The sequence below is a fragment of the Hemiscyllium ocellatum genome, chromosome 37 (genome assembly GCF_020745735.1).
Source record: "Hemiscyllium ocellatum isolate sHemOce1 chromosome 37, sHemOce1.pat.X.cur, whole genome shotgun sequence".
Taxonomy (NCBI): Eukaryota; Metazoa; Chordata; class Chondrichthyes; order Orectolobiformes; family Hemiscylliidae; genus Hemiscyllium; species Hemiscyllium ocellatum.
In genome coordinates, this window is record NC_083437.1 from 46272885 (window position 1) to 46300645 (window position 27761).

The following is a 27761-nucleotide window of genomic DNA, read 5'->3' on the forward strand; positions in this document are numbered from 1 at the left end:
TTCAATTAAAGATAGTCAACACGGCTTTGTGAAAGGTAGGCTATGTCTCACAAACCTTACTGAGTTTTTTGAGGTGGTGACCAAACTGGTGGATGAGGGTAAGGTGGTTGATGTGGTGTGTATGGATTTCAGTAAGATGTTTGATAAGGTTCCCCATGGTAGACTATTGCAGAAAATATGGAGGCATGTGATTGAGGATGATTTCATGATTTGGTTCAGAAATTGGCTAGTTGAAAGAAAACAGAGGTTGATGGAAAATGTTCATCCTGGAGTTCAGTTACTAGTAGTGTACTGCAAGGATCTGTTTGGGGCCATTGGTGTTTGTCATTTTATAAATGACTTGGATGAAGGTGTAGAAGGATGGGGGGTTAGTAAATTTGTGGGTGACACTAGGGTTGGTAGAAGGCTAAAGGCTGTTGTAGATTACAGAAGAACATAGATAAGCTGCAGAGCTGGGCTGAGAGGTGGCAAATGGAGTTTAATGCGGAGAAGTGTGAGGTGATTCACTTTGGAAGGAGTAAATGGAATAAAGGGTACTGGGCTAATGGTAAGATTCTTGGTCGTGTAGATGAATAGAGAAATTTCAGTGTCCACATAGATAGATCCCTGAAAGTTGCCACCCAGGTGGATAGTGTTGTTAAGAAGGCATACAGAAGGCTTTTATTGGTAGAGGGATTGAGTTTTGGAGCCATGCTGCCGCACTTGGAGTATTGCATACAGTTCTGGTCACCACATTATAGGAAGGATGTGGAAGCTTTGGAATGGGAGATTTACTAGGATATTGCCTGGTATGGAGGGAAGGTCTTACGAGGAAAGGCTGAGGGATTTGAGACTGTTTTTATTAGAGAGAAGACGGTGACTTAAGAGACATACAAAATGATCAGAGGGTTAAATAGAGTGGACAGTGACAGCCCTTTTCCTCGGATGGTGATGGCAAACATGAGGGGACATAGCTTTAAATGGAGGAGTGATACATGTAGGGTAGATGTCTGAGGTAGTTTCTTTATTGAGAGAAGGAAGGGCATGGAATGTGCTACCTGCAACAGTAACAAACTCTCCAACATTAAGGGCATTTAAATGTAGGGGAGAGTGGCTAGAGTTTCTGGATGTATTTTGTCTGCTTGTTTGGGTTTGTTGCTGAGAAATCAGCAGACTGTGTTCATTGGGTACCCGTTCTTTTTGAATACCCTGTATAGGTGATTTTCCTCTGCTCTGTGTAGTTCCTCTGTGCTGCAGTGTGTGGTGGCTCATGTTCTAATGTAGCTTCGTTTGGTGGACATTGGGATGATTGCTTCTGTAGTTCCATATTTAGTCCATATATGTTGTTTTTCCTGTAGACATTGGTTTGAAGCTCCCCATTGGCTGTTCGCTCTACTGCGACATGTAGGAATGGTAATTTGTTATTGTTTTTCCTCCTCTTTAGTGAATTTTATGCCAGTAAGAATATTATTGATGGTCTTGAAGGTTTCCTTTAATTTGCTTTGTTTAGTGATGACAAAGGTGGCATCCACGTAGCGGACCCAAAGTTTGGGCTGGATGGTTGGCTGAGCTGTTCGAATCTCTGCATTACTGCCTCTGCTAAGAACCCTGATATTGGAGATCCCATGGGTGTTCTGTTGGTTTGTCTGTAGGTTTTGTTCTAGAAGGTGAAGTGGGTGGTAAGGCATAGCTTGACGATAATGTCCTTGCTGATGAAGTTGGTGGTGTTTGGTGTATGTGTCTTTGATTCTTCTAATAGTATAGTCAATGTTTCTTTGGCCAGGTTGATGTTGATGGATGTGGGCAGGGCTGTTATGTCAATGGAGACCATTATTTCATCCTCTTCTATCTTGGTGTCTTTGGTCTTCAGGAATTCTTGGGTGGAGTGGATGGAGTGGCATGAGTCTTCTACTAAGTGTTTTAGTCTTTGGTGTAGCTCCTTGGCTAATCTGTAAGTTGGTGCTCCAGGTAGCGAGACTATAGGTTTGAGAGGTCTCCTGGTTTGTGAACTTTGGGTTATCTATAGAAGTATGTTGGATCCATCTGATTTCATATTTTGGAAGTCGGTCTTATTTATTTCTCCATATTTCTGAAGTTTTTTTTGAGTAGGGCTGTGATTTGGTTCTGTAACCCCTTAGACCCATAATCTCACCACCTGAAACACCAACTTACAGATTGGCAATGATTGCCCATCCATAACTGCCTTGAGAAGGTGGTGAGCTGCCTTCTTGAACCACCACAGTTCATATGCTGTCGATACACCCACAATGCCCTTAGGAAGTAAATTCCAGGATTGTGTCACAGCGACAGTAAAAGAATAGTGACGTATTTCCAAGTCAGAATGGTGAGTGGCTTGTAGGGAAACAATCTGGGGGTTCTGTTCCCATGTATTTGCTGCCCTGTTCTTCAAGAAGGAAATGATCGCAGGTTTTGAAGATGCTGTCTGAGAATCTTTGGTAAATTTCTGCAGTGCATTTTTGAAGAAAGTATATATTGCTGCTATTGAGCATTGGTGGTGGAGGGAGTGGATGTCTGTGGGTGTAGTGCCATAAAGAAGTCTGCTTTGTCCTGGATGGTGCCAAGCTACTTGAGAGTTGTTGGAGCTGCATCCATCCAGGCAACTGGGGAGTCTTCCATCACACTCCTGACTTGTGCCTTCTGGATGGTGAACAGGCTTTGGCAAGTCAGTACGTGAGTTACCTACCTCTGATCTCCTCTATTTGCCACTCAGTTATATGGCAAAGTCTAGCTGAGTTTCTGGTCAACGGCAACTCCTGGGATGTTGAATGTGGGCATTCACTCAGCAAATGGTAGGAATCTAGAATGCACTGCCTTTTAAAAAATTATTTGGATCAGTACTTCAAATACAGTACCATTCCAGGATATGAAAAGTGCAGTAAATTGGGATTAGCGCACAATTAGTGGGAATTATATCAGTGCAGATTTTATGGGTCACAGGGTCTTTTTCTGTGTTGTATAAATCTATGACTCAGCGATGGTAACACCATTGAATATCAAGGGGTGGTGGTTAGATTATCCCTGATTGGAAATGTCATAGACTGGCATTTGTGTGGCACAATTGTTACATGCCATTTGCCTGGATATTGTGCGAAACAATGAGTCATCGTGAATGGTACTGAACATTGTACAATCGATCATCAGAGAACATTACCATTTCTTATCTTATGAAAGAGGGAAGATCATTGGTGAAATAACTGAAGATTGTTGGGCCTAGGACACTACCCTGAGGAACTCTTGCAGAGATGTCCTGGAGTCGAGATGACTGACCTCCACCAACCACAACCATCTTCCAATGTGCCAGGTATCACTCCAACCAGTAGACAGTTTTCCCCTGATCCTCACTGATTATAGTTTTGGTTGGGCTCCTTGATGCAACTGTCACTCTCCCCTCTCCTCTGGAAATTAGTTCTGTTGTCCATGTTTGAACCAAGGCTGTAATGAGGTCAGGGGCTGAGTGGCCCCAGTGGAACCCAAATTGGGCGTCACTGAGCAGGTTATTGCTGAGCAGGTGCTGATTGATAGCACTGTTGATGACACCTTTCCTGATAAGCAAGAATAGACTGAGGTGGTAATTGGTCAGATTGGATTTGTCCTGTTTTTTATGTACAGAACATACCTGGGCAATTTTCCACCTTGTTCGGTAGATGTAACTGTACGGGAACAGCAAGTTCTGGGTTAGAGTGATGCTGGAAAAGCACAGCGGTTCAGACAGCATCCATGGAGCAAGAAAATCGACGTTTCAGGCAAAAGCCCTTCATCATTGTTGAGCATAAGTCTTCAGTGCTATTGGCAGAATGCTGTTAGGACCAATTTCCTTTGTAGTATCCAATGCCTCCAAATGTGGAGTGAATTGAATTGGCTGAAGACTGATATCTGTGATGCTGGGGCCCACTGAAGCAAATAGAGATGGATATTCACTCAGATCTCTGACTGAAGATGGCTGCAAATGCTTCAACCTTAAGTTTTGCACTCTTGTGTTCAGCTCTTCCATCATTGAGGATGGGGATATTTGTGGAGCCTCCCCTTCCAGTGAATTGCTTAATTATCCAACACTATTCACAACTGGATGTGGCAGAACTGCAGAGCTTCGATCTGATCCGTGACATCGCTTAGCTCTATCAGTCATTTGCTGCTTATGTTGTTTGGCATGCAGATAGTCCTGTTTGGTACCTTAGCTTGCTCTCTTTCCATGGATGCTGTCTGACCTGCTGTGATCTCTCTGCATTTGCAGTAATTTGTTCTTATATAATATGCACATAACTAGTTCAATGGAGAATGTAGGAGGATCTGCCCATAGCAGCACCAAGTATTGGGAATCAGTTAATGTAAACTATTGACATCTTTTCTCCACCAGCACTCTACATCCACTACCCCACTTCCCTTGACTTCAGCTCGGAAGAAGAATCATCTAGACTCAAAACATTAGCTTGCTCTCTCTCCATGGATGCTGCCTGACCTGGTGTGATCTCCAGCATTTATTATTTTCAATGTATATTATTCCTGAGACAGTACACAATAGGACAATTCATAATTTAACTCAGTAGAAAGAAAATATTGAAACAGGAGAGCTAACTTGATATTTCACAGGAACGGACATCTTAGTGACAACTTTGTCTCTGAAGAAAGATTTGAAAACGTGATTTCCTGATTCAGAGGTAACACCATTACCCAATTAAATTCTTGTCTCTGGATTTTATGCAGTAATACTCCAGGTCAGAAGAAGTATAAATCTGTGACATCATCTATAGTGATCTTCATTCACTGTGGCATTTGTCTGATGAGGGAGCGGCGTTCCGAAAGCTAGCGCTTCCAAATAAACCTGTTGGTCTATAACCTGGTGTTGTGGGATTTTTAGCTTTGTTTCTTTTTAAGGATCATGACAATACCTCCAAGACATTGTGACTTAAGCTAAATGATTAGACAAGCTATCTGCTGAAGGGTTTCGTTAGTTGAGCTTTTACAACCCAGAGATATAAATGGAGCCAAAGGCCAACAGCACATTCAGTTCAGAAAAAGAAAAAAAATCAAACCAGCAGATGTGTTGTTGACAAGCCTAAAAATCATCAAAAGCTTGAAAACACCTCGGCATTTTTGTCTTAGAGATCTTTGCAAAATTTTGATGAGCTATCTTGTGTCTGTGAGACTCAGGGAGAGACAGTAACAGAAAGACTTTAATCTGGTGAGTTTCTGAAAATTCACTGAAAGGAAATATTTGCAATCATATCAGTTGAGTCAGAAATTAAAGTGAAGATGAGAATGATATCACTGGGGTCAAGTGTCTGTAAAGGATATTGCAGAGAAACGTTTTTGCTTTTTACAATAAGACCCTTCCGAATTATTTCATTCATACAATGTTTGCTATTCTTTGTGTAATAACCATATGTTCTTCTGTTGAAAGTATTCTGACCACCTGTTCTGAACATGTTCAGTGACTGACCACAATGGGAGCCAATGTGCTAAAGTGAGACAATCCAACCAGGTTTCACACAAGAATCTGACTTATCCAGTCTCACCCTCCACTGGGATCAGAACACATCCTTTGGATTCTTTTCTACTTAAAGCTCATCTCCATAGCAGCGTGAAACATATAGACCTTAATTATATCCAAGGAGAAAATTAAGGAGTTTTTCTGTAAACTCCCAAACTCATTCTCTCTTGAAACTAAATAGACATTTAGGGTTACACGGTGGCTCAGTGGTTAGCACTGCTGCCTCAGTGCCAGGGACCCAGGTTAGATTCCAGCCTCAGGTGACTGTCTGTGTGGAGTTTGTACATTCTCCCTATGTATGCATGCGTTTCCTCTGGGTGCGCTGGTTTCCTTCCACAATCCAAAGATGTGCCGATCAGGTGAATTGACCATGTTAAAATTGCCCACTGTTTGGTACCTTAGTCAGGGGCAAATGTAGGGGAATGCGTCTGGGAGGGTTACTCTTGGAGGGTCAGTGTGGACTTACTGGGCTGAAGAGCCTGTTTCCATCCTAATCTAATCTAAATACAAAGATAGACAAATCATAACTCCATTAGATTCAAGATTGTTGTGGAAAAGGCCAAGATTGAGCCTGAAAACTGAAACTTTTCAACTTAAGATCAGATATGATTTGGCCAAAGTGCACTGGAAGCAAATTATTTCAGGTTAATCTGTCTCAGAACAAGGATGCATTCAAGGAGGAAGTTCAAGGTTTGAATAAAGATTTGTAGCTCGGGTGCTGGTTGACATGTTCAGTGAACTGGGGAGTTGACTTTCAGATGTTTTGTCCCCTATGTGACATCTTCAGTGCTTTGGAGCCTCCTGTGAAGTGCTGCTGTACTGCGTCTTCTGGAGTTTATTTGGTTCCTTTCTTGTTGCTTGCAGTTGCCAGTTCCGGTTTTTTGTTGTAGTGGCTGTTTTATAGTGTCTCGGTCTGTGTGCTTGTTGCTGGAGTCTGTGGATGAGTGCCATGATTCTGGAAATTCTCTGGCTGTCCTGTTTAGCCTGTCCTATGATTGTTGTGCTGTCCCAGTCAAATTTGTGGTCCCTGTCATTTCTGTGAGTGCGGCTGCGAGGGACAGCTGGTCGTGGTATTTAGTGGGTCATGGATGTGGATTGCTAGCTGTCTGCCTGTTTGCCCTATATAGCGTTTCGTGGAGTCTTTGCATTGAATCTTGTAAATTACGTTTGTCTTGTACATGATGGACACAGGGTCTTTTGTCCTGGTGAGTCATTATCTAAGCGTGGCTGTCATGAATCCTAGTGGTTGGAGAAGTCTGGCTATCAGTTCCTCCACAGAGTGTTCGCCAAGAACAGATATACCCGCATCATCATACGTAGATGCCTAACAGGCAAACAACGTGACGGGGACAAGCCACTACCTAACCCACTAACAACGCTACCTTACATAAACATCTTGGAACTGTCAGCTAGATTTCTCCGACAACTGGGATTCACCAGGACAGAATGACTCACCAGGACAAAAGACCCTGTACCCGTCATGTGCAAGACAAACATAATTTACAAGATTTCATGTAAAGACTGTACAAACCACTATATAGAACAAACAGGCAGACAGCTAGCAATCCACATCCATGAACACCAACAACCCACTAAACACCACAACCAGCTGTCCCTAGTAGCCACACACAGAGATGACTGGGACCACAAATTCAACTGGGACATCACGGCGTTCATAGGACAGGCTAAACAGAGAACAGCCAGACAATATCTAGAAGCACTCATCCACGGACTCCATCAACAAGGAAATTGACCTAGACCCAATAGACCAACCGCTACAACGAACAACTGGAACCAGGAACCGAAAGCAGCAGAAACGGAACCAAATAAATTCCAGAAGACACAGTACAGCAGCACTTCACAGGAGACTCCAAAGCACTGAAGATGTCACTGAGACAGGGGACAAAATATCTGCAAATCACCTTCACAGCTTGGTGAACACACCCACATCTACAATAAAGAGGGAGTATGGAAAATACAGGACCAACACATTCCAACAAAGAAAAAGGGTCAGAATAATTCTGTGAGCATTGGATATTAAGTGACATGCAGCATTAGATTAAGGAAAAAGGGGAGGTTTATGGCAGATACCAGGGCCTTCAAACAGCAGAAACCCTAAAGGCAGGGGACTGGGAACCAGAAGGCAAGACAAATGGACAGCGAGGTGGAAACTGGAGACTGTAAGAATCATGAAGATAGTATTAATAAGGCAAAGAGTAGGCAGAGAGCAGATGAACGCAAAAGAACTGGTGGCCTGAAGTGCATATACTTTAATGCAAGGAGTATAGTGGGTAAGACAGATGAACTAGGGCTTGGATTGGTGCCTGGGAGTATGATGTTATTGCAATCAGAGAGACTTGGTTGAAGGAAGGGCATGATTGGGAACTAAATGTTTCAGGATAGAGACGCTTCAGACAGGACAGGGAGAGAAGTAAAATGGGGGGAGGAGTTGCTTTGCTGGTCAGGGACGATATCTTGGCTGTGCTAAAGGAGGACACTATGGACGGCTTGAGTAATAAGGCATTATAGGTGGAGCTGAGAAATAAGAAGGGTGCAGTTACATTGTTGGGGCTGTATTACAGACCTCCCAACAGTGAGTGTGAGGTAGAAGAACAAATTGGTAAACAGATTATGGAAAGATGTAGAGGCAACAGGGTGGTGGTGATGGGAGATTTTAATTTTCCCAACCTAGACTGGGATACACTTAACGTCAGAGGTCTGGATGGGGCAGAATTTGTAAGAAGCGTCCAGGAGAGTTTTCTAGAGCAGTATGTCAATAGTTCGATGAGGGAAGGGACCATATTGGACCTGGTACTGGGGAATGAGCCAGGACAGGTAGAAGTTGTGGTGGGGGATTTCTTGCTGAGGGAGGCAAGAGAGGAAGTAGCTGGGGCCCTGACAGATATCTTTGTGGCATCCTTAGATACAGGTGAGGTGCTGGACGACTGGAAGGTTGCTCATGTTGTCCCCTTGTACAAGAAGGGTAGTAGGGATATTCTGGGTAACTACAGACCAGTGAGCCTGACGTCAGTGGTGAGAAAGTTGCAGGACAAGGTACTGAGGGATCGGATCTACTTATATTTAGAAAAGAATGGGCTTATCAGTGATAGGCAACATGGTTTTGTGCAGGAGATATCATGCCTTACCAACTTAGAGTTCTTCAAGGAAGTGACCAAGTTGTTAGATGAAGGAAGGGCTGTTGATGTCATATACATGGACTTTAGTAAGGCATTTGATAAAGTTCCCCATGGTAGACTAATGGAGAAAGTGAAGTCATATGGTGTGTAGGTTGTTCTAGTTAGGTGGATAAAAAAATGGTTGAGCGACAGGAGACAGAGAAGTAGTTAAAGAGAGTTTCTCGAAATGGAGAAAGGTGACCAATGGCGTTCCACAGGGGTCAGTGCTGGAGCCACTGTTGTTTGTAATATACATAAATGATCTGGAAGAGGGCACTGTTTGTATGATCAGCAAGTTTGCAGGTGACACGAAGATTAGTGGAATAGCAGAAAGCAGAAGGGACTGTCAGAGAATACAGGAGAATATAGATAGAGTTGGACAGAAAAGTGGCAGATGGCTTTCAACCCAGACAAATGTGAGGTAATGCATTTTGGTAAGTCTAATTCTAGAGCAAATTTTACAGTGAACGGAAGAGCCTTGGGTAAAGTTGATGAGAAGAGAGATCTGGGAGTTCAGGTCCATTGCAACCTGAAGGTTGCTGCACAGGTGGATAGAGTGGTCAAGACGGCATATGGTATGCTTGCCTTCATTGGATAGGGTATTGAGTATAAGAGCTGGAAGGTCATGTTAACATTGTACAAAACATTGGTCCAGCCGTATTTGGAATACTGTGTACAGTTTGGTCACCACATTACCAAAAGGATGTGGACGCTTTGGAGAGTGTACAGAGAAGGTTTACGAGGATGTTGCCTGGTATGGAAGGTGCTAGCTATGACGAGAGGCTGAGTAGGTTAGGATTGTTTTCATTAGAAAAAAGGAGATTGGCTGGGGGGACCTGATTGTGGTCTCTAATATCATGAATAGAACGAGGACATGCCACAACCCAAAGGACTAGCCACACTACCATACATCAAAAACATTTCTGAACTGACAGCCAGACTATTGCGACCACTAGGACTCATAACAGCACACAAACCAACAGCCACTCTCAGACAACAACTCACCAGGGCGAAGGACCCGATACCCAGCATGAGCAAAACCAACGTGGTGTACAAAATCCCATGCACGGACTGCACAAAACACTACATAGGACAAACAGGAAGACAGCTAACAACCCGCATCCACGAACACCAACTAGCCACGAAACGACACGACCAGCTATCCTTAGTAGCCACACACTCAGATGACAAGCAACATGAGTTTGACTGGGACAACACTACTATTATAGGACAAGCCAAACAGAGAACAGCCAGGGAATTCCTAGAGGCATGGCACTCATCCACAGATTCAATCAATAAGCTCATTGACCTGGACCCAATATACCGACCACTGCAGCGGACAGCTGGAACTGACAACCGGAAGCGGCAGATACAAATCACTATAAATGCCGGAGGAAATATCCCAGAAGCGCTTCACAGGAGGCTCCCAAGCACTGAGGATGTCACCTAGACAGGGGACGAAACGTCTACAACACAAATTCCCAGCTCGGCGAACAGAACAACAACAACGAGCACCCGAACTACAAATCTTCTCCCAAACTTTAAATATCATGAAGGGTATAGACATGGTAGATAGAGATAAGTTTTTTCCCAGGGTGAAGGATTCAATAACGAGAGGTCATGCTTTCAAGGTGAGAGGTGGAAAGCTTAAGGAGAATACACGCGGCAAGTACTTTACACAGAGGGTGGTGGGTGCTTGGAATGCGTTGCCTGCAGAGGTAGTGGAGACAGGCACAGTAGATTCATTTAAGAAGCATCTGGACAGATGCATGAGTAGGTGGGGAGCAGAGGGATACAGATGGTTAGGAATTGGGCGACAGGTTTAGACAGTGGATTTGGATCGACTCAGGTTTGGAGGGTTGAAGGGCCTGTTCCTGGGCTGTAAATTTTCTTTGTTCTTTGAGTATGCAATGTACAAAAGGGGACTTAAAAAGATCAGAAGGGCTAAAAAGAGGCATGAAAAGATCTACCTTTGGCAATCATTCACTAACAAGTATATTAGTCCACCTTGGAAATTCTACGTCACTGGTCCTGAATTCTGTGGGTCCTTTTGTGGATGATGAGCCCGATCCTAGAGCCACATCTCCAACTGTACATTTCACAGGTGTTTCCAGGAGCTGACAAGGGAGGGGAGGGTAGGTGAATGTGTCTTGTGGTAACATCCTCCTGGAGATAGCAGAAATGGCAGCTAATGATCCTCTGGATGTGGATGGTGGAGCAGAAGCTGAGCACCAAAGGGAGGAGAAAAGGGCAGAAATGCTGGAGATGGGTTGGACACAGCTGAGGGACTGGTCACAGCAGCATAGAGTTCTCAGTTGAGGAAAATGGTGGACATTTATTGTACAATCTTTTTATAAAACCTGACATTCTAACACCTTCATGGAAATATTGAGGCTAACAGTTTATCCATGTGTATATCTGCTACCCTCGTTCCTGTATACAGTTCTACCCAGTACCAAGACAAAGTTAAAAATCACACAAGACCAGGTTATAGTCCAACACGTTTAATTGGAAGCAGTAGCTTTCGGAGCGCCGTTGCTTCATCAGGCGGTTGCTTCCAAACAAATCTGTTGGACTATAACCTGGTGTTGTGTGATTTTTAACTTTATCCACTTCAGTCCAACACCGGCATCTCCAAATCATGACCTGATACCTGAGCTGTCCAATTATTTGTAACAAACACAGCAGCCAAGCTTGCTGACAGCAGAATTGAAAACTGGTTACATGACCCACTTGTTCTATTTGAACTTCTCTTAAAAGAGACAATTCTAAAATCCAAATCTCAAGTTTCCTTTTGTAGCAGGATTCCTTTAAATCCATAAGCCTGAAAGATTAAATTCTACCTTTTTTTGTTTATCAATTAAGTTCTGAGTTTTGTGTCCTGCTAATCTCAAATACAGATTGGCCTTTATTATCTTCTGCATTCCTGACTTACAGTTCTAAAATCTAAACTTGTGTTTTATTTATTTGAATAAGAAAGCTAATTCCCTTGGGCTCTTTGAATTTAAAATAAGAAACTCACAGTTGTTGATTCTGAGCTATTTCCACTATTTTGATAGCAGCAAGTTATAGGTCAGGTAATATTCTATTATTACCTGCAAAATACCATGCAAGGACTGCACAAAACACTATAATAGGACAAACAGGAAGACAGCTAACAATCCGCATCCATGAACATCAGCTAGCCACAAAACGACACGACCAGCTATCTCTAGTAGCCATACACTCAGACAACCAGCAACATGAATTTGACTGGGAAAACACCACTATCATAGGACAAGCCAGACTGAGAACAGCCAGAGAATTCCTAGAAGCATGGCATTCATCCCCAAACTCCATCAACAGACACATTGACCTGGACACCATATACAAACCACTACAGCTGAAACTGACACCCGGAAGCGGCAAGAACGTCCATCAACAGAGACATCGACCTGGACCCCACATACAAATCACTGCAGCTGAAACTGACACCCGGAAGCGGCAAGAACAAACCAATATAAATACCGGAAGAAACATCAAAGCAGCGCTTCACACGAGGCTCCAACAGCACTGATGATGTTCCCTAGCCAGGGAACGAAACGTTTGCAGCAAAAACTTCCAGCTCGGCGAGCAGAACCACAACAATGTTCTATCTCCTGCAGAGTTATAAATGTCAGTGCTTTTGACCTTTGAGAGAGTTGGAGCAATGTATAAGGAAGGATTTTCCATATCCATTCAAGGAAGCGAAGGGGTTTGTCACTTTTTACATTTGTCACTGCTTTGAACATGAGATTATTGCATTTTGGGGATTCACTGCCATCGATGGGCTGCATTAATTGACTAAAATCTAATTGGGGATGAATTTCTTCAATATTCACAAGCAATTCAGATAATTTTTGTGGAACAGAATTCATTTTTCCTAGTTTGCCATTTAAACTCAGCTCTGTATTTCTTCTTGTACTTTGAACCTTCTTATGACAAGTATATTGTGACCTCAACATCCTTTTCACATATGGAAAGGGGAGATGTTTGCCCTTGACATGAGGGCTACATTTAACTGAGGAATGACATCAAGAAACCCTGGCAAAACTGGAGTCAATGTGAATCGGGGGAAAACCTCTAAGCTGGTCACAGTCATACTTGGCACAAAGGAAGCTGGCCAAAAGGGAGGACTGCAGATGCTGGAAATCAGAGTTTAGATCAGAGTGGTGCTGGAAAAGCACAGCAGATCAGGCAGCATCTGAGGAGCAGGAAAATCAACATTTCGGGCTAAAGCCCTTCATCAGGATTCCTGATGAAGGGCTTTTGCCCAAAACGCCCTGCTGTGCTTTTCCAGCACCACTCTGATCTAAACAAAGGAAACAGGCAGTTATCATTGGAGGTCAGTCATCCCAGCTCATGGAACCCCCTCACTTGCCACCATTTTCTGTTGGACTATTAGGGATAGGCAACTAGTGCTGGCTCAACCATTGATGCCCATTTTCCATGAATGACAAAAAAACAAATTATCTTTTAAATTTATTCATGACACGTGATTATTATTGCTTTGTCCAGAAGTTATCTTAAAATTATTTCACAATTAGGTTTTCAAAATATCTATTTCTTAACAGATAAAGGAAATGCAAACTTGCCTGAAATTGCCTTTGCCAAGGACAGACACTTTCTGGGCTGCTACAACCAACAAGCTGCTGCGCTCTTGCTCTCCGGAGAGGATGTTTATCAAATGCTGAAGACGGGTCACTCGGGGTGAACATTCTCTTCGAGGTATCATTTCTGATTGTGTGATTTGTACTGAATGCTCTTCTTCTGGGAGACAATTTTGATTCAATACCTTGAAATTGATTTTAAACATTTATAGATCATTAACTTCAACCTTGCTTTCTAATTCTGTTTGGGTCATATTTATACTTTGCAAGATTCAAAATATTTCACCGTTATTATTCAGATACAAGGATGTATTCAGATGCAACTTAAACCAAATTTCCCAGATTCTCTTTTCTTTACAAGCTAATTTAGGCCGGAGAGCACCACACGTTTAGCTTTCCATTCTTGATCTTCATACAACAATCACATTGAATAGTATAGATGTCTATATCAAACTTGTTGGACTATAACCTGTTGTTGTGTGATTTTTAACTTTGTCCACCCCAGTCCAACACCAGCACCTCTACATCATATATAATCTTTGTAAGATTCCTAAATTAAAATTGTTGCAAAAATCATGGGAGCACCAGGATCCACTACTCTGATGGATATTGCAGTGAGGTTAGAAACTTACTTGATTTTGATGGCCACTTAAATACTCTTCACCTCAGACTCAAGTAACAGGAAATTTACAACTTTCAAGAGGCTGCACCTGTGCACCAGTCTTCCAGTGTAAGTATTTGCCTGTTTTATCTAGCAGTCAAGAGTCACTAATCTCCTTCTGACAGCTCAGGCAGGAAACTGCTTATATCTGGATTTAGATATTGTTCACAGAAACACAGACGTGTAATGATGCAGAAGGAAGCCATTTGATCCATCATGCCTGTACCAGCTCTTCAAACGAGCATAACTACCCACGGCCAATTTCCTACCTTCTCCTTATTCCCTTGCACAGTATTTCTGTTCCAAATAATCATCAAATACCCTCTTCAATGCTTTGATTGAACCTGCCCCACCACACTTTCCAGCAGTGCATTCCAAACACTAACTACTCCAAAGTGAAAATGTTTTTGTCTTGCATTATCCCTGCTCCTTTTGCAAACCATTTTAAATCTGTGGCACCTTGTTCTTGATCCTTTTGCAAGTGGGAACAGTTGCTAGATGGTATTATGACTGACATGATCCGAGACTCATGCACATACCCTACTCGCAACTTCCACTGGCTGTTACAATTCACCAATCAGGAATGACAGTTCTGTTTTTTTTCCCATTAGAGATTGAGCCTATTGTAGTATTCTAATCAAATCCAACAGTTTCAAAGTGGGATTTTCTGGATTTGGGTCTTCCTGCCTTGATCTCCGGACCAGACAATTAAATTACCAAGTGTCCAAACAAGAAGGTATCATTGTTTGATTCTCAGTACATGGTTTTGATATTTTTCCAGTCAGATTGTTGGGACAGCCTTTGTTATTAACATATATCTGACTGGAAGATTGCAAATGTTATGCCCTTGTTCAAGAAGGGCAGTAGAGATGACCCAGGTAATTATAGACCAGTGAGCCTTACTTTTGTTGTAGGAAAGGTTTTGGAAAGGATTATAAGAGATAAGATTTATAATTGTCTAGAAAGCAACAATTTGATTGGAGTTAGTCAGTGGTTTCATCAAGGGCAGGTCATGTCTCACAAATCTCATTGAGTTTTTTTGAGAAGATGGCCAAGCATGTAGATGAGGGTAGGGCAGTTGACGTAATATACATGGACTTCAGTAAAGCCTTTGATAAGGTTCCACATGGTATGCTGTTGGAGAAAATGCAGACGCATGGAATTGAAGGTGATTTAGCAGTTTGGATTAGAAATTGGTTTTCTGAAAGAAGGCAGTGAGTGCTGGTTGATGGAAAATATTCAACCTGGAGTCCAGTTACCAGTGGTGTGCCACAAGGATCTGTTTCGGGACCACTGCTGTTTGTCAGTTTTATAAATGACTTAGACGCAGGCATAGGTGGTTGGACTAGTAAGTTTGTAGATGACACTAAAGTCAGTGGAGTAGTGGACAGTGTGGAAGAATGTTGCAGGTTGCAGGGGGACTTGGATAAACTGCAGAATTGGGCTGAGAGGTGGCACATGGAGTTCAATGCAGCTAAATGTGAAGTGATGCACTTTGGGAAGAATAACAGGAAGGCAGAGTGCTGGGTCAATGAAAAGATTCTTGGTAGTGTGGATGTGCATATACATAGATTCCTAAAAGTTACCACCCAGGTGGATCGTGCTGTTAAGAAGGCATACGGTGTGTTAGGTTTCATTGGTAGAGGGATTGAGTTCCAGAGCTGCAATATCATGCTGCAAAATATACAAAACGCTGGCGCAGCCATACTTGGAATATTGAGTACAGTTCTGGTCCCCATGGAAGCATTGAAAAAAGGTGCAGAGGAGATTTACCAGGAGGTTGCCTGGTCTGGAGGGAAAGTCTTATGAGGAAAGGCTGAGAGACTTGAACCTGTTCTCATTGGCATGAAGAAGGCTAAGAAGGGCTTTGATAGAGACATACAAGATGATCAGAGGATTAGATAGGGTACACACTGAAAGTCTTTTTCCTAGGATGATTACTTCAGCGTGTACAAGGGGCTATAACTACAAATTGATTTAAGATTTAAGACAGATGTCAGAGGCAGGTTCTTTACACAGAGTGTGGTAAGGGCGTGGAATGCCCTACCTGCTAATGTAGTCAACTCAGCTACATTAGGGAGATTTAAACAATCCTTAGATAAGCACATGGATGATTGTGGGATAGTGTAGGGGGCCAAACTGAGAATAGTTCACAGATCAGCGCAACATCGAGGGCCAAAGGGCCTGTTCTGTGTTGTATTGTTCTATGTTCTATGTTCTATATTTAGCTGTATCCAGCAAGTCAGCAAGGCAAAAATATGTTAAGGTTTTTGCAGCAATTTTTGTTTTGAAATTTTAAGTTTTAATTTTGTTTTAAATGGCTGCATAAACTTAAATTCTATAATTGGATATGATTTTCCAACATGCTGGATATGAAACAATTTGAAATTTTTAGTTGACACATTTCTTTAAACAATTCTATCAAAAATAACAATCCCAACAGCAGTTGCATTACCTTCATTTTCTTGGCCTTCATTAGTAGACATCACATCTTGAGATTGGTCATTTATAGAATCCACTACGGAATCTCTACAGCTGCTCAAATTTTCAGAGTTTATCCGGCTGGACTCCTCTTCTTGAGAATGGTAAAACACAGAACTGTTGGATTCCTGAGACCACATCATGCTGTACCTACGCTGTTTGTCCTCAAATAAATCAAGAAATATCAGGGCTGATGCAGAGGCAAGTTAACATACAAAACAAAACATGTATGTTGGCTTTGGCTCCAGTTTTGAAAGAGCTTCCTCTCTCTAATGTAACTGTTGTCTGATACTTCTGAACCTAGTTTCCACTGGCTCGGCTGATGAGTTTCATTAACATTCAGCCAAATAAGACAGAATATTGTGAAGAACAGAGGAAGGTTAATGGCATGATTGTTGCTATGTTGCTGAAGTACAGACCATTAGCCAACTGAAGTAGGATGTGCCTCATAGGCTAACAATTCTTTTGAATTCTAAAAGGGAACAAATATTTGATGTACCCTGTGTCCATAGCAACATGAACTCAGTCAACATGATCTATCTCATATGCTGCAAGCAAGGATGTCCTGAGGCATGGTACATTGGCGAGACTGAACAGACACTATGACAATGCATGAATGGACACCGCACAACAGTCACCAGGCAGGAGTGTTCCCTCCCAGTCGGGGAGCACTTCAGCGGCCAGGAACTTCGGCCTTGGACCTTCAGGTGACCATCCTCCAAGTCAGACTTCAGGACAAGCAACACCACAGCTCATTCTTACACTCACACTCACTCCATCGTTTCTACATGCACACACATACAAGTTTATGGAGTGAATTTGATTTTGCAGAATTAGCTTTTATTTTGCTCAAAAACTGCATGAATCCATGTAAAACCCTAAAACTATCCAGAGGGTTTGTCAGTCTGACATAGCATTGGGACACAGACAGACTTCATAGCTATTGGTTAAAAAACTGAGCTATCTTCAGAATGACAAGACCAGGTTACAAGTCCAACAGCTTTATTTGGAAGCACTACCTTTCAGAGCACTGCTCCTTCATCAGGTGGTTGTGGGTGTTAAGATCATGTTCACAGAATTTATAGCCAAAGGAGTCCAGTGTCATGGAGATGTGATACAGTAAATAATCTTAGATTAAAAATTTAATTTTTTAGAATGGGATTTACTGGTTTGTTTACTGTATCACATCTCCATGACACTGGACTCCTTTTTCTATAAATTCTGTGAACATGATCTTAACCTCCACAACCACCTGATGAAGGAGCAGTGCTCTGAAAGGTAGTGCTTCCAAATAAACCTGTTAGACTTGTAACCTGCTGTTGCGTGATATTTAACTTTATCCACCATAGTCCAACACCGGCATCTCCAAGTCAACATCAAGTTCAGTATTGTTTAGTTAGGATTACTCTTTCCTCCGAGCAGAGAAAATTATTGTTTCAAAGCTGATTCCAGAAACTTGCCCCATAACTTAATATAACACTTCATTGCTCCAGGATTGCTGTACCATAGAAACGTGCATTCCCATTGGAGTCACACTGACAGCAGAAATCCCTGGAACACTTGACATCAGTTCTGAACAGTTTTGTTTTCTGCATCAGAAATAGTTGTTAATAAACATAACAATGAAAAATGTTTCATCCATTTCATCTATATTCTGCATTCTCTATGACTCTGATGTACTTATGTAAGGTATGATTTGCCTGGATAGTACGCAAAATAATATTTTCCACTCAGTAAATGTGACAATAATCAAATCAAGTCTCTCCTGTAAGAATGTTAACAAATAAATGCAGCCCCCAATCTCATTCCTGTAAAAAGCCTTAAATTTGGTTCAGCATTAATAATTGGAAATCATTGTAACTATTTAGAGTCATAGAGTCATAAAGATGTCCAGCATGGAAACAGACCTTTGGGTATATTATAGACCCCCCAATAGTCAGAGGGAAATTGAGAAACAAACTTGTTAGGAGATCTCAGCTATCTGTAAGAATAATAGGGTTGTTATGGTAGGGGATTTTAACTTTCCAAACATCAACTTATCATGATATTGTGAATAACTTGAATTAGAAAACAGCCATGACGCATTGACCTTAACAATATTGTACAATCATTTGTCTTTCTTTGTGGCTGCCCTTCTGTCTTTCAATCAATTTTTGCAACTGCTCACTGCCAAATGTCAAGCTCCAATATTATTAGATAAATCTCTTGAGCATGGTAACAGAGCTGGTGCCAGTGTCACAGATAGATAAGCATTTTTATTGAAGGTGGTAAACACAAACAATGCAAATCAATGCTTACGGGCAGAAGAGTGCCACCATTTCATCCTCTTGTAGCAACTATTTTATATTCAATTGTATCTACATCCCAGACTCTTCCTCCCTTTAATACTTAGTAAATATCAATTAATGAGATAGGAATCATACTTGGATGCTCTCATTTTTTCTCAGGACTCACTTCCTATACATTGCATGCCTCCTCGCTTTCTTCCAAAACATGCAGGATATAGGAACTAGGAGGAGGAACAGGTCGTTCACCCCCATCAAGCTTGCTCTGCCATTCAAATAAATCAGAGCCAATCTTTGACTGTAACACACTGCATCATGCTCACATTACTTGATGAATTCGTATCTCGAAATTTATCGATCACTGCTTTGAAGATGTTTAGGCTGGAGAATTCCAAAGATTCACCATATTCAACTGAAGAATTTCTCCCTAATCTCAGTCCTAAATGACTTACCTGGTCTTGTGAGACTGTCTGCTGGTTCTAGACCACACCCACTAGGGCATCAGCCTTCCTGCAGCTACTCTGTGGGTCTCGAAGAATTTTGAAGGTTTCACTGAGATCACTTTATATTTTTCTAATCTCCAGAGAATACCGGTCCAGTCTTCTCAACCTCTCCACTTCATACAATCCTTCTTTCCTTGGGAGTAATCTGGTGAGCCTTCATTATACTCTGTGACAAACACAGTTCTCCTAATGGCATGAGCCCAAACTGTATTCAATCTTCTAGGTGCAGTTTCACAGGCTTGTTGTAACTGCAGAACACATTTATCACTGTTCTCAAATCCCCCTAAAATAAAGACCAGCTGATTTAGGAAGAAAAATAATGATTGCTGTATCTGAATGTTTGCTTTCTCTAACTCATGAACTAGGACATCAGCTCCCTTTTACATTGATATTTCCCAATCCCTCCATTTCAGAAGTACTCTGTCTTCCTGTTTTTCTGAACAAAAATGGATAACTTCATATTTTCCGTGTTATATTTAATCCACTGTCTCTTTTGTAATCACTCAACTTGTCTAAGGTCCAGGAAATCTCTCTGCATTCTTTTTACAGCTTGCATTCTCAATTTATTTCAGCAAAAAAACTCAGAAATATTACATTTAGCCCCAGATGTGTTTGCACTGGACAGAGTGCAGAGGAGATTCACTAGGATGTCACCTGGGATGGAATCTCTCAGTTATCAGAAGAAACTGGACAGGTTAAGTTTGTTTTCCCTGGAGCAGAGGCGGCTGAGGGGGGATCTGATAATGAGAGGCACAGACCAAGGAGATTGTGAGAATCACTTCCCCAAGGCAGATGTGTCTAAGAGCAGGTGGCTTAAGTTTAAGTTGAGGAGCAAGAGGGATGTGAGACAATATGTTTTTACCCAGAGGGTGGTAGATATGTGGAACATGCTGGCAGAGAGGGTGGTGGAGGCAGGTTCTCTTGCAACTTAAAATACCATGATTTAATAGGATATGGATCAATTGCAAGTCAATGGGATTAGTCTAGTTTGGTCAGCTTAGATATGGTGGACTGAAGGGCCTATTCTATACAACATGACTCTGAGGTCCAAGAACTGATACTTGTGAGAACACACTGGTCATAGCTTGCCAACCTGGGAATAAACCATTTCACTATACTTTCTGTTTTCTGCCATCACCTTTGGAATTCTCTGGCCAAATTGGTTGGGAGGGGGGAGGGGGGGGCAGCCATTTGAGTATGTTCTCACCTTTTCATCAACCCACACTCTGCTCCCAGCACATTGTCAAACTACAATTCCATCCTTTGGCTGAGCAGTCATGTCTTTTGTCAGAAAACAGGAAAGGTCAACATGTTAATTCGCACTGGGAAAAATCCTAATGGATAGCTTGAATTTGGAGAATTAAATATCAGAATCAATCAGAGATGGGGTGAAATGGAGAGAATTTCAAAAATACAGCAACACAGCTCCACCAAATGAATCACAGTTCCCAGCGTGATCTGAATTGATGAGTGACAGAGTCGGTCAGTTCTTTAGTAAATGAACAGTGTACTTTCCTTAGCTCAGGGGACAATTGGACAAATATTGACAGCAGCAGCAGCAGATATTGATACACTTGTATTATTTCAGTGACAGAAAAGATCTGGAGGACCGAGACTGATATCCTCAGTGATATATTTGTAACAGATACTGATCAGAAACTGGATGATCACAGGTTGATAGATTACTGCAGCCTCAAATACTCCTCATTCTGTTGCAAATGGATTGCATTCCAATGGTTAAACTCATCTGATTAAAAAGGTTCCAAGGACATGATTATTGTACCAGTAACATTCTAACTTCAGTTTATAAACTAAATCTTTATAATTTTTCTTTGGATGTGGATTGAAGTGGGAAAAGGATTAATTTAAAAGGAGGTTTGTATGAAGGTATTTCAGTTGGCATAATAACTAGTTGATTGGTCCATGGAAGTGATCAGTTTTTGATGACAATGCTTTTCTGCCTGCCAAACGATATATGATTGGCCCCCAGGTAGCTAAACAGCTTGTGCGTGAGAGTTTTTGAACAAAACTCATTGGCCCTGTAGAGAGGAAGGTGCTGTCCTTTCCTCTGCTGTAAAAAAACATAGCAAGCCCGATGAAAGTCAGTTCATTTTCTCTTATCAGTTGCTCTTAACCAAAAAATCAGTGACTTCATAACTAACAAACAAACTTAAAAGACCCAGTACAACCCATGGACAAAACCAACGTCATCTACAAATTTCCATGCAAGGACTGCCACAAACACTACGTAGGACAAACAGGAAGAAAGTTAGCCACCAGGATACACAAAAAGACATGACCCTCTCTCCCTCGTAGCCCTACACACGGATGAAAAAACTACCATTTCGATTGGGACAACACATCTATCCTGGGACAGGCTAAGCAAAGACATGCCAGAGAATTCCTAGAGGCCTGGCACTCCAACCACAACGCCATAAACAAACACATAGATCTAGACACCATATATCAACCCCTCAGAAAACGAACAGGAAATGACATCACCACAAACCCCAGGAACCCCATCCAGGAGAAAGATATAAATAGAATGCAGGAGACAACAGCTTCGCTTCATTTGGAGGTCACCACTGATGATGTTACCTAGCCAGGTAATGAAACGTCTGGATATCAAACCTACAGCTCAGCGAGCAAACCTACACCCTATGCTACCATTTCTTTCACATTAAAGAATGTTAGCTGATTTGGTGACATTCTGGTGCTGGGTTTGCTGGTGGAATAGACATTGAAGAAGAATTGGCAACCTGAATAAAGAACTGTAATATGGACATGGGAACAGGAAAGGATGATAGAAAGATATTGGCAGGGCACAGATATTTACTGAAACTGTGTGGCTGCTGTGAACGACATTGTTTTTATGATCATGAACCATAGAATCGCTAGTGTGGAAGCAGGCCATTCAGCCCTTCAAGTCCACACCAACCTTCCAAATAGCATCCTATCCGTAAAATCATAATTGATCCTAAAACAATTTCCCATATTCCATCATTAAGAAATTTTAGAGATAACACCTTCATCAATTGCTTGAGTTTATTCAGAATTGGCCTCAAAGATGCCCAGACAAAATACATCTGATGATGCTTTCAATCAGAACAGTGACATAATTGAAAACAATTAAGTCAGCAAAACCAGGTGTTACCTTGTAAGGCACAGTCATAGCAAGGGAAAGGGTACAAAGAAAAGATTGGTAAACAATTCACCGCTGCAGGTATACTGAGCAGGTTGGTCACCTGCTCCAGACCATGTGCCAGGTGAAATGAGACAGACCCTGGTTTGCAAGATCTCAAAGCACCAGTGTCACGATGAGGTTGTACAATTGTTAGCACAATAAAACTACACCATATCACGTGGAACGGTACCTGCACAGTCGTGTGCTATTATTAGCTAGGCCAGAATCTTTAGACACCCCAAGAGGGCTTTACAGCACATTTAAGAATGTGTGCACAATTAGATTGCATTTGTAACACACAATAAACCTTTTGGTCTCTTCTAACAATGTGAGTCTTAGTTCATAGGCAGTTCAGAATTAGAGCCCTAAGCATTGAAAAATCAGTGTACATTGTCTGCTTTAGGTTTAATTAGGCCACTGCAAGGCTGACAGATTTTAATATCATACCAAAATGGGTGAAGTTTCATACTTACTGATTTGAGATTAGCATGATACCTTGATGTATCACACATTACGCAATATCCAATTAGTCTGTCTCCAGGGTATAAGAAAGTTGGTTCCACTGGTGAAAGGAGTACCTCAGTTGTTGCAGGAAAGAACCACTCAATGGTGATATCACTGAGAACAGGGGCCATTGCTTTCTTCAGTGATTTTATCATCTACCAAAACAGAAAATTAGTTAATTATTCTCTGTCTAATTTGTACATCGAATTCTGGAAATGGAAAAGCTCTATCTCATTCCTATTTGACACTGATACTAAAGTCATGACAGGAAGAGACAACCAGGTAACCACCAGATAATTCCATTCAGGCATTTTAACAAGGCTAGAGCTCCAACAGGAAAATTGTTAGAACCGTTAAGTTAGTCTCTTCTTCAGTCTGTATTTTTTCACAAATTGATTGTTTTAAACACCTACTGTCATTGTTAGAAATCACTTACAACATTTAAATTTAATTTTAACAAGAATAGATGTAATTTTTAGTTTGTGAAGCTGAAATCTTATTTGGCTGAATCTCCAACTTATTATTTCCATGTTTAGTCAGTAACAGTTGAACCATTCTCAGTAAATGTCTTTAAAATATTTATTTTGTACCTTTGGCTGTAACCTTTCCCCTTCTGCGAGAAATTCTGCTGCTCCTTTGGAAGCAGAGGCTAATCCCTGAACCAACCTTCTGCAAGTACTCTGCCCAATTCCAAAAGTATAGCACCTGTGGTCAAAAGGTAGTGAGGGAGTTATTTGCAAAAGTATATTTTGTCATACAGAAAATACACAAGGGCTAGGTCTTTCCATTCTCTTCCAATCTCTCTGCCAGAAATAGAAATGGAACAAGAATGAAAGATCCAGCGAGTGTCCCACATTCCTAACTACCCAAATGCAACATTCCCAAAAACAAAATCAAGTGTATTAATTTGCCATTATCAGTATTCTGAACTGATAAATTCACATATAATTAATTAATATTAAATTAAAATGAAATTATTACTTTTAAAGGAATAAACTCTTTCAACATAAGAAGCTGCTCTTGCAATGTATTTGTTTGTTTTAAATTGCTGCATTTAATTAATTGTCCAATTGAGCAATTACTTGAATGCCCATGCTAAGGTGTGCTGTATTTTTACTGAAATAAAGTAGATTTTCTGATGTAATCATATTGCTGAAAACAATTTGACAACACTTCAAAAGTATTTCAGACTGAATGGCTGGAAACTGTGCAGTCCAGGATAGAAGCAAGGACTAGCACTACAATCAGATGCTAAACAGTCTTTATCTTTGAGTCCCAGGACTGAGTAGGAGGTTTCGCATGGGAGGAAGTTGAGAGAGCCAGGAGGAGGTGTGGAGATGGAAAGAGGGTCTTTAATGGAGAGGCTGGCAGAGAAAGTAGCTACTGGGTAGACCTTGAAGAAAATATCGAGTGTGGAATGTGGGTCATTGAGGGGAGAACTGCCCAAGGCCCAAGCAGACTAAACTGCTCAGCTTCTGCTCCTGAACCCTTCCCATCAGCTGCAATTATTGGACACTTGAGGGCCTTAACTGGAGTGAACATAGACAAGTTGCCATAGCCCCTTTCAACACAAACAATATTGGAGACAAATTGATGAAAATGGGGAGCAACCACTTAGAGAATTACACCAATTCTGGCACCCCAAATGCAAAGCCCTCAATCAGGAAATGAAGAATTTTGTCCTATCTTTCTCTCTTATTATCATCATCTAGAGTCAAATGTTGGGAATGTGATGGTAAAACCATTTCAGGTCGATTCAGTGGTTCTGCTGCTTGGACAAGGAACAGAAAATTATGGCCAGGAATTCCCAAGTATGGGAAAGGACACTGACGCTAGTCAGAGCATCTGCTTTTTGAAGATGAATTCAACATAATTTTGACCACAGTGGGTCCTGACTTGGGAGGGCTGACCACCTGTTTCAGGCAAGTAGACATCGGGCTTGTTGAAGGTGGCTAATGGAGGCCATATAGGACTTTTCAGTCAATTTCCTGATGTAGTGGAAGATCCGTTCAACTGCCTTAAGGCAACTAACAAGTGATAGACAGAATGGCATGCCATCCCTGGCAGCATATCTAACCCTGAGCCTGCCTGTGTGGGGGCACAACCAAAACCCATCCTGTGGATATACTCCCCCAACTCCTCCACACAGTAATAGCCTGGTTCTATTTTACATTTATTTTATTGAGATTTTTAAACAGACTGTCTCAGAAGGCATTGGCTTCATAAGCATTGCCCACAGTTAATAAGGTTGTATCCAGTGGAAGGGAAAACTTTAAGAGGGTAGGCAAATGTGGAAACAAGATAAACTGTGACATCTTGTGGATAGAATCATACAGTGTGGCATAGTCCATTCAACCCAACACGTCCACACTGACCCTCTATAGAGTAACACACCCAGACCTATTTCTCTGGGTACCACTGATGTGTGCAGGACACACCCCTCTTTCTTTATGCCCTTTCCATTTGGCACAGAAAGTAGCCTGCCCATCACCCCCCTATCAGCCAAATGGCACAATCCCAGGTCAATGGAATTGTCAACATCTGTCACTGACTGTTCATTATACATTTCAATATGGCCGGAGAGCTGCTAATTTTGGCACCTGTCTACCTTGTGTATTGTGAAGGCGATTTTAGGGTGGCTGCAAAGATGGTGGGTTGGGCAGCTAATCTATTTTGCATGCTTGCTCAGGGACCAATAAACCCAAGTCAAAGTACCATAGGCTGGATGTGAATCACTGTTTTATTCAAGACACCTTTTGTTAAATTCTGCATTATCTTTGGAAACCTTGTCATTAATGAGAAAATGAGGCTTGAGACAATGGGGAGAATCTTCTCAGGAATTCTGGGTTTGGTGGTGGCTGTGGAAGTGAACGGCTATCTTGCACTATCACCCAGTCAGCAGCTCATTACATATGCATGCATTAGAAGCAAGGCAAGTATTGTGGCAGAGGTTGCAGGAAGTCAATGCCATTTCATTATTTTTCCAGATCAAAGGTGATGCTCCAGATCTAAAGAAACTCCTCATGTACACTCACTCTCTGCAAGACAGGAACTTTCTGGGAGACTGAATGAATGGTGCAGTGAGCTTTCTGGCTCCTTCACCCTGTCTCCTCAGCCACACTTCCATTCGTGGGCAGCCTCCTTGATCAGGCCCATTGTGCCCTCTGTTCAACATTCACTCATCCTCTGTGTGTTTAGCCTATGGCCAGCTGACCCCAATCATGGCCTGATGCAAACAGCCCAAAAAAGGAACAGGTAGCAACAACTCACTCCAAACCCAGCTGGTTCACCACCTCATTAGGAACAGGAGAAGGCCATTCAGCCCTTCCAGCCCTCTGCACTTCAAAGAAATCATGACACCTTCCCTTAATGCTTTTAAGCTGGAGAAAACTCTATTTCCTGCATGTTAACATTTGTTGTTTTGTGCACAATAACAGCCACATCCCTCTGCATGGCGCTTTCTTTGCAGTTTTCATTAAAATAATAGTGTGCTTTTAGATTTTGCATATCAAAGTGCATGACTCACTTTCCTACATTAAACTCCACCACTTGAGATATCTATATCCTGAAATAACTGAACAGAGGCTGGTATTCCATCACCAAGTCATCCCTTATTGATACAGATAGATATTGATACAGCTCAGCGATCAGAACCACTACAACAAGCACCCGAGCTACAAATCTTCGCACAAACTTTGGATACAGATAGAAGATGAACTCTGACCAGCTAGCTCAGAGCCAGTCCCTGGGTGAGGAGACTGAGACACATGTTTCTCCTATTTCATTAACCAGTACAAATTAAAAACACAGTTAACATTAACTGTATACAAGAAACAGCAATTTACAGGGGAAAGGGGCAGCAAAGCCAGACCCCAAACCTTACCATTCAATCAGTGCACAGGGAAACGGGGACAAACCTCAAATCCCACCTTACATCAATCAAGAAAGAAACTGTAAATAATCACACACAGACAGTCCGATAAACCAAACAATAAAACAGTGCGTATATCATAGACCCCTGGCAACCCAGCAAACCACCCATCCCTCCCACCTTTCGGCCACTCAGACGCAGCCTGCCCCTTCACCCCTTCCAGCTCTCAGTCTGCCCTGACGCAGCCTCCGACCACCTCTAGGACATCTCATCCCAATTACTCCTTCTCGGGATGACAGTGCTCAGAACAGCCTATCCACCCTTTCGCTTTCATGATGACCTATAAGCCTCCCAGCTCAGTGAGACTTGCCAGACCCAGAGACAAGACAGTGCAGGTGATAAACCCAACAAGCAACAAGATACAGAGTCAATTACCAACAAACAGTCCTTTCTAGTACAGAGTCCATTCGCAGGAAAAGAGTTCACTGTAGTCTGCAGAATGCACTGTCAGAAAAAGAGTCCACAACCAAAGGCAGAGTCCACTCCTGAAGGCAGGAATACACATCCCACAGCACATACTTGGTGTTCAGTCTCCATAGAGAACCAGGCCCCCTCAGGTAAATCTTTTTTGCATTCCCTCTGTGGCAATAAGGAGTCCAAAACTACATACAATACTCTCCATGAGGTCCAACCAAGTTCCTATACGATTGTAGCAAGTCTTCTGAACTTAACTAACTACTCCTGAACTTAAATCCTCTTTCAACAATGATTAATATTCCATTAGCTCATTGCACCACAGCCTTTAGGACACCCTGGTCCCTTTGTACTATCTACACTTTGCAACCTCTCACCATTTAAGAATTACTGTCCACATATGTTCTTGCTATCAACATGGATAATTTCACATTTTTTACATTACGTCCCATCTTGCCTATTTACTAAGCCTATCCAATCCTGAACATATTTTATATCTTTCTCCC

General features: G+C 41.9%; 1 protein-coding gene across 1 annotated transcript in view; it reads right to left on the reverse strand.

Annotated features, from left to right (window-relative positions):
• The window catches only part of vwa5b1 (von Willebrand factor A domain containing 5B1), a 226085-nt gene that overhangs the window by 109545 nt on the left and 88779 nt on the right, over positions 1 to 27761 (reverse strand). The window contains exons 10-13 of the mRNA XM_060852285.1: positions 23501 to 23615; positions 22880 to 23065; positions 16409 to 16598; positions 13278 to 13477 (exon numbers count right to left, since the gene is read on the reverse strand). Coding sequence (XP_060708268.1) covers positions 13278 to 13477; positions 16409 to 16598; positions 22880 to 23065; positions 23501 to 23615 — 691 coding nt within the window. The remainder of the gene's footprint in view (positions 1 to 13277; positions 13478 to 16408; positions 16599 to 22879; positions 23066 to 23500; positions 23616 to 27761) is intronic.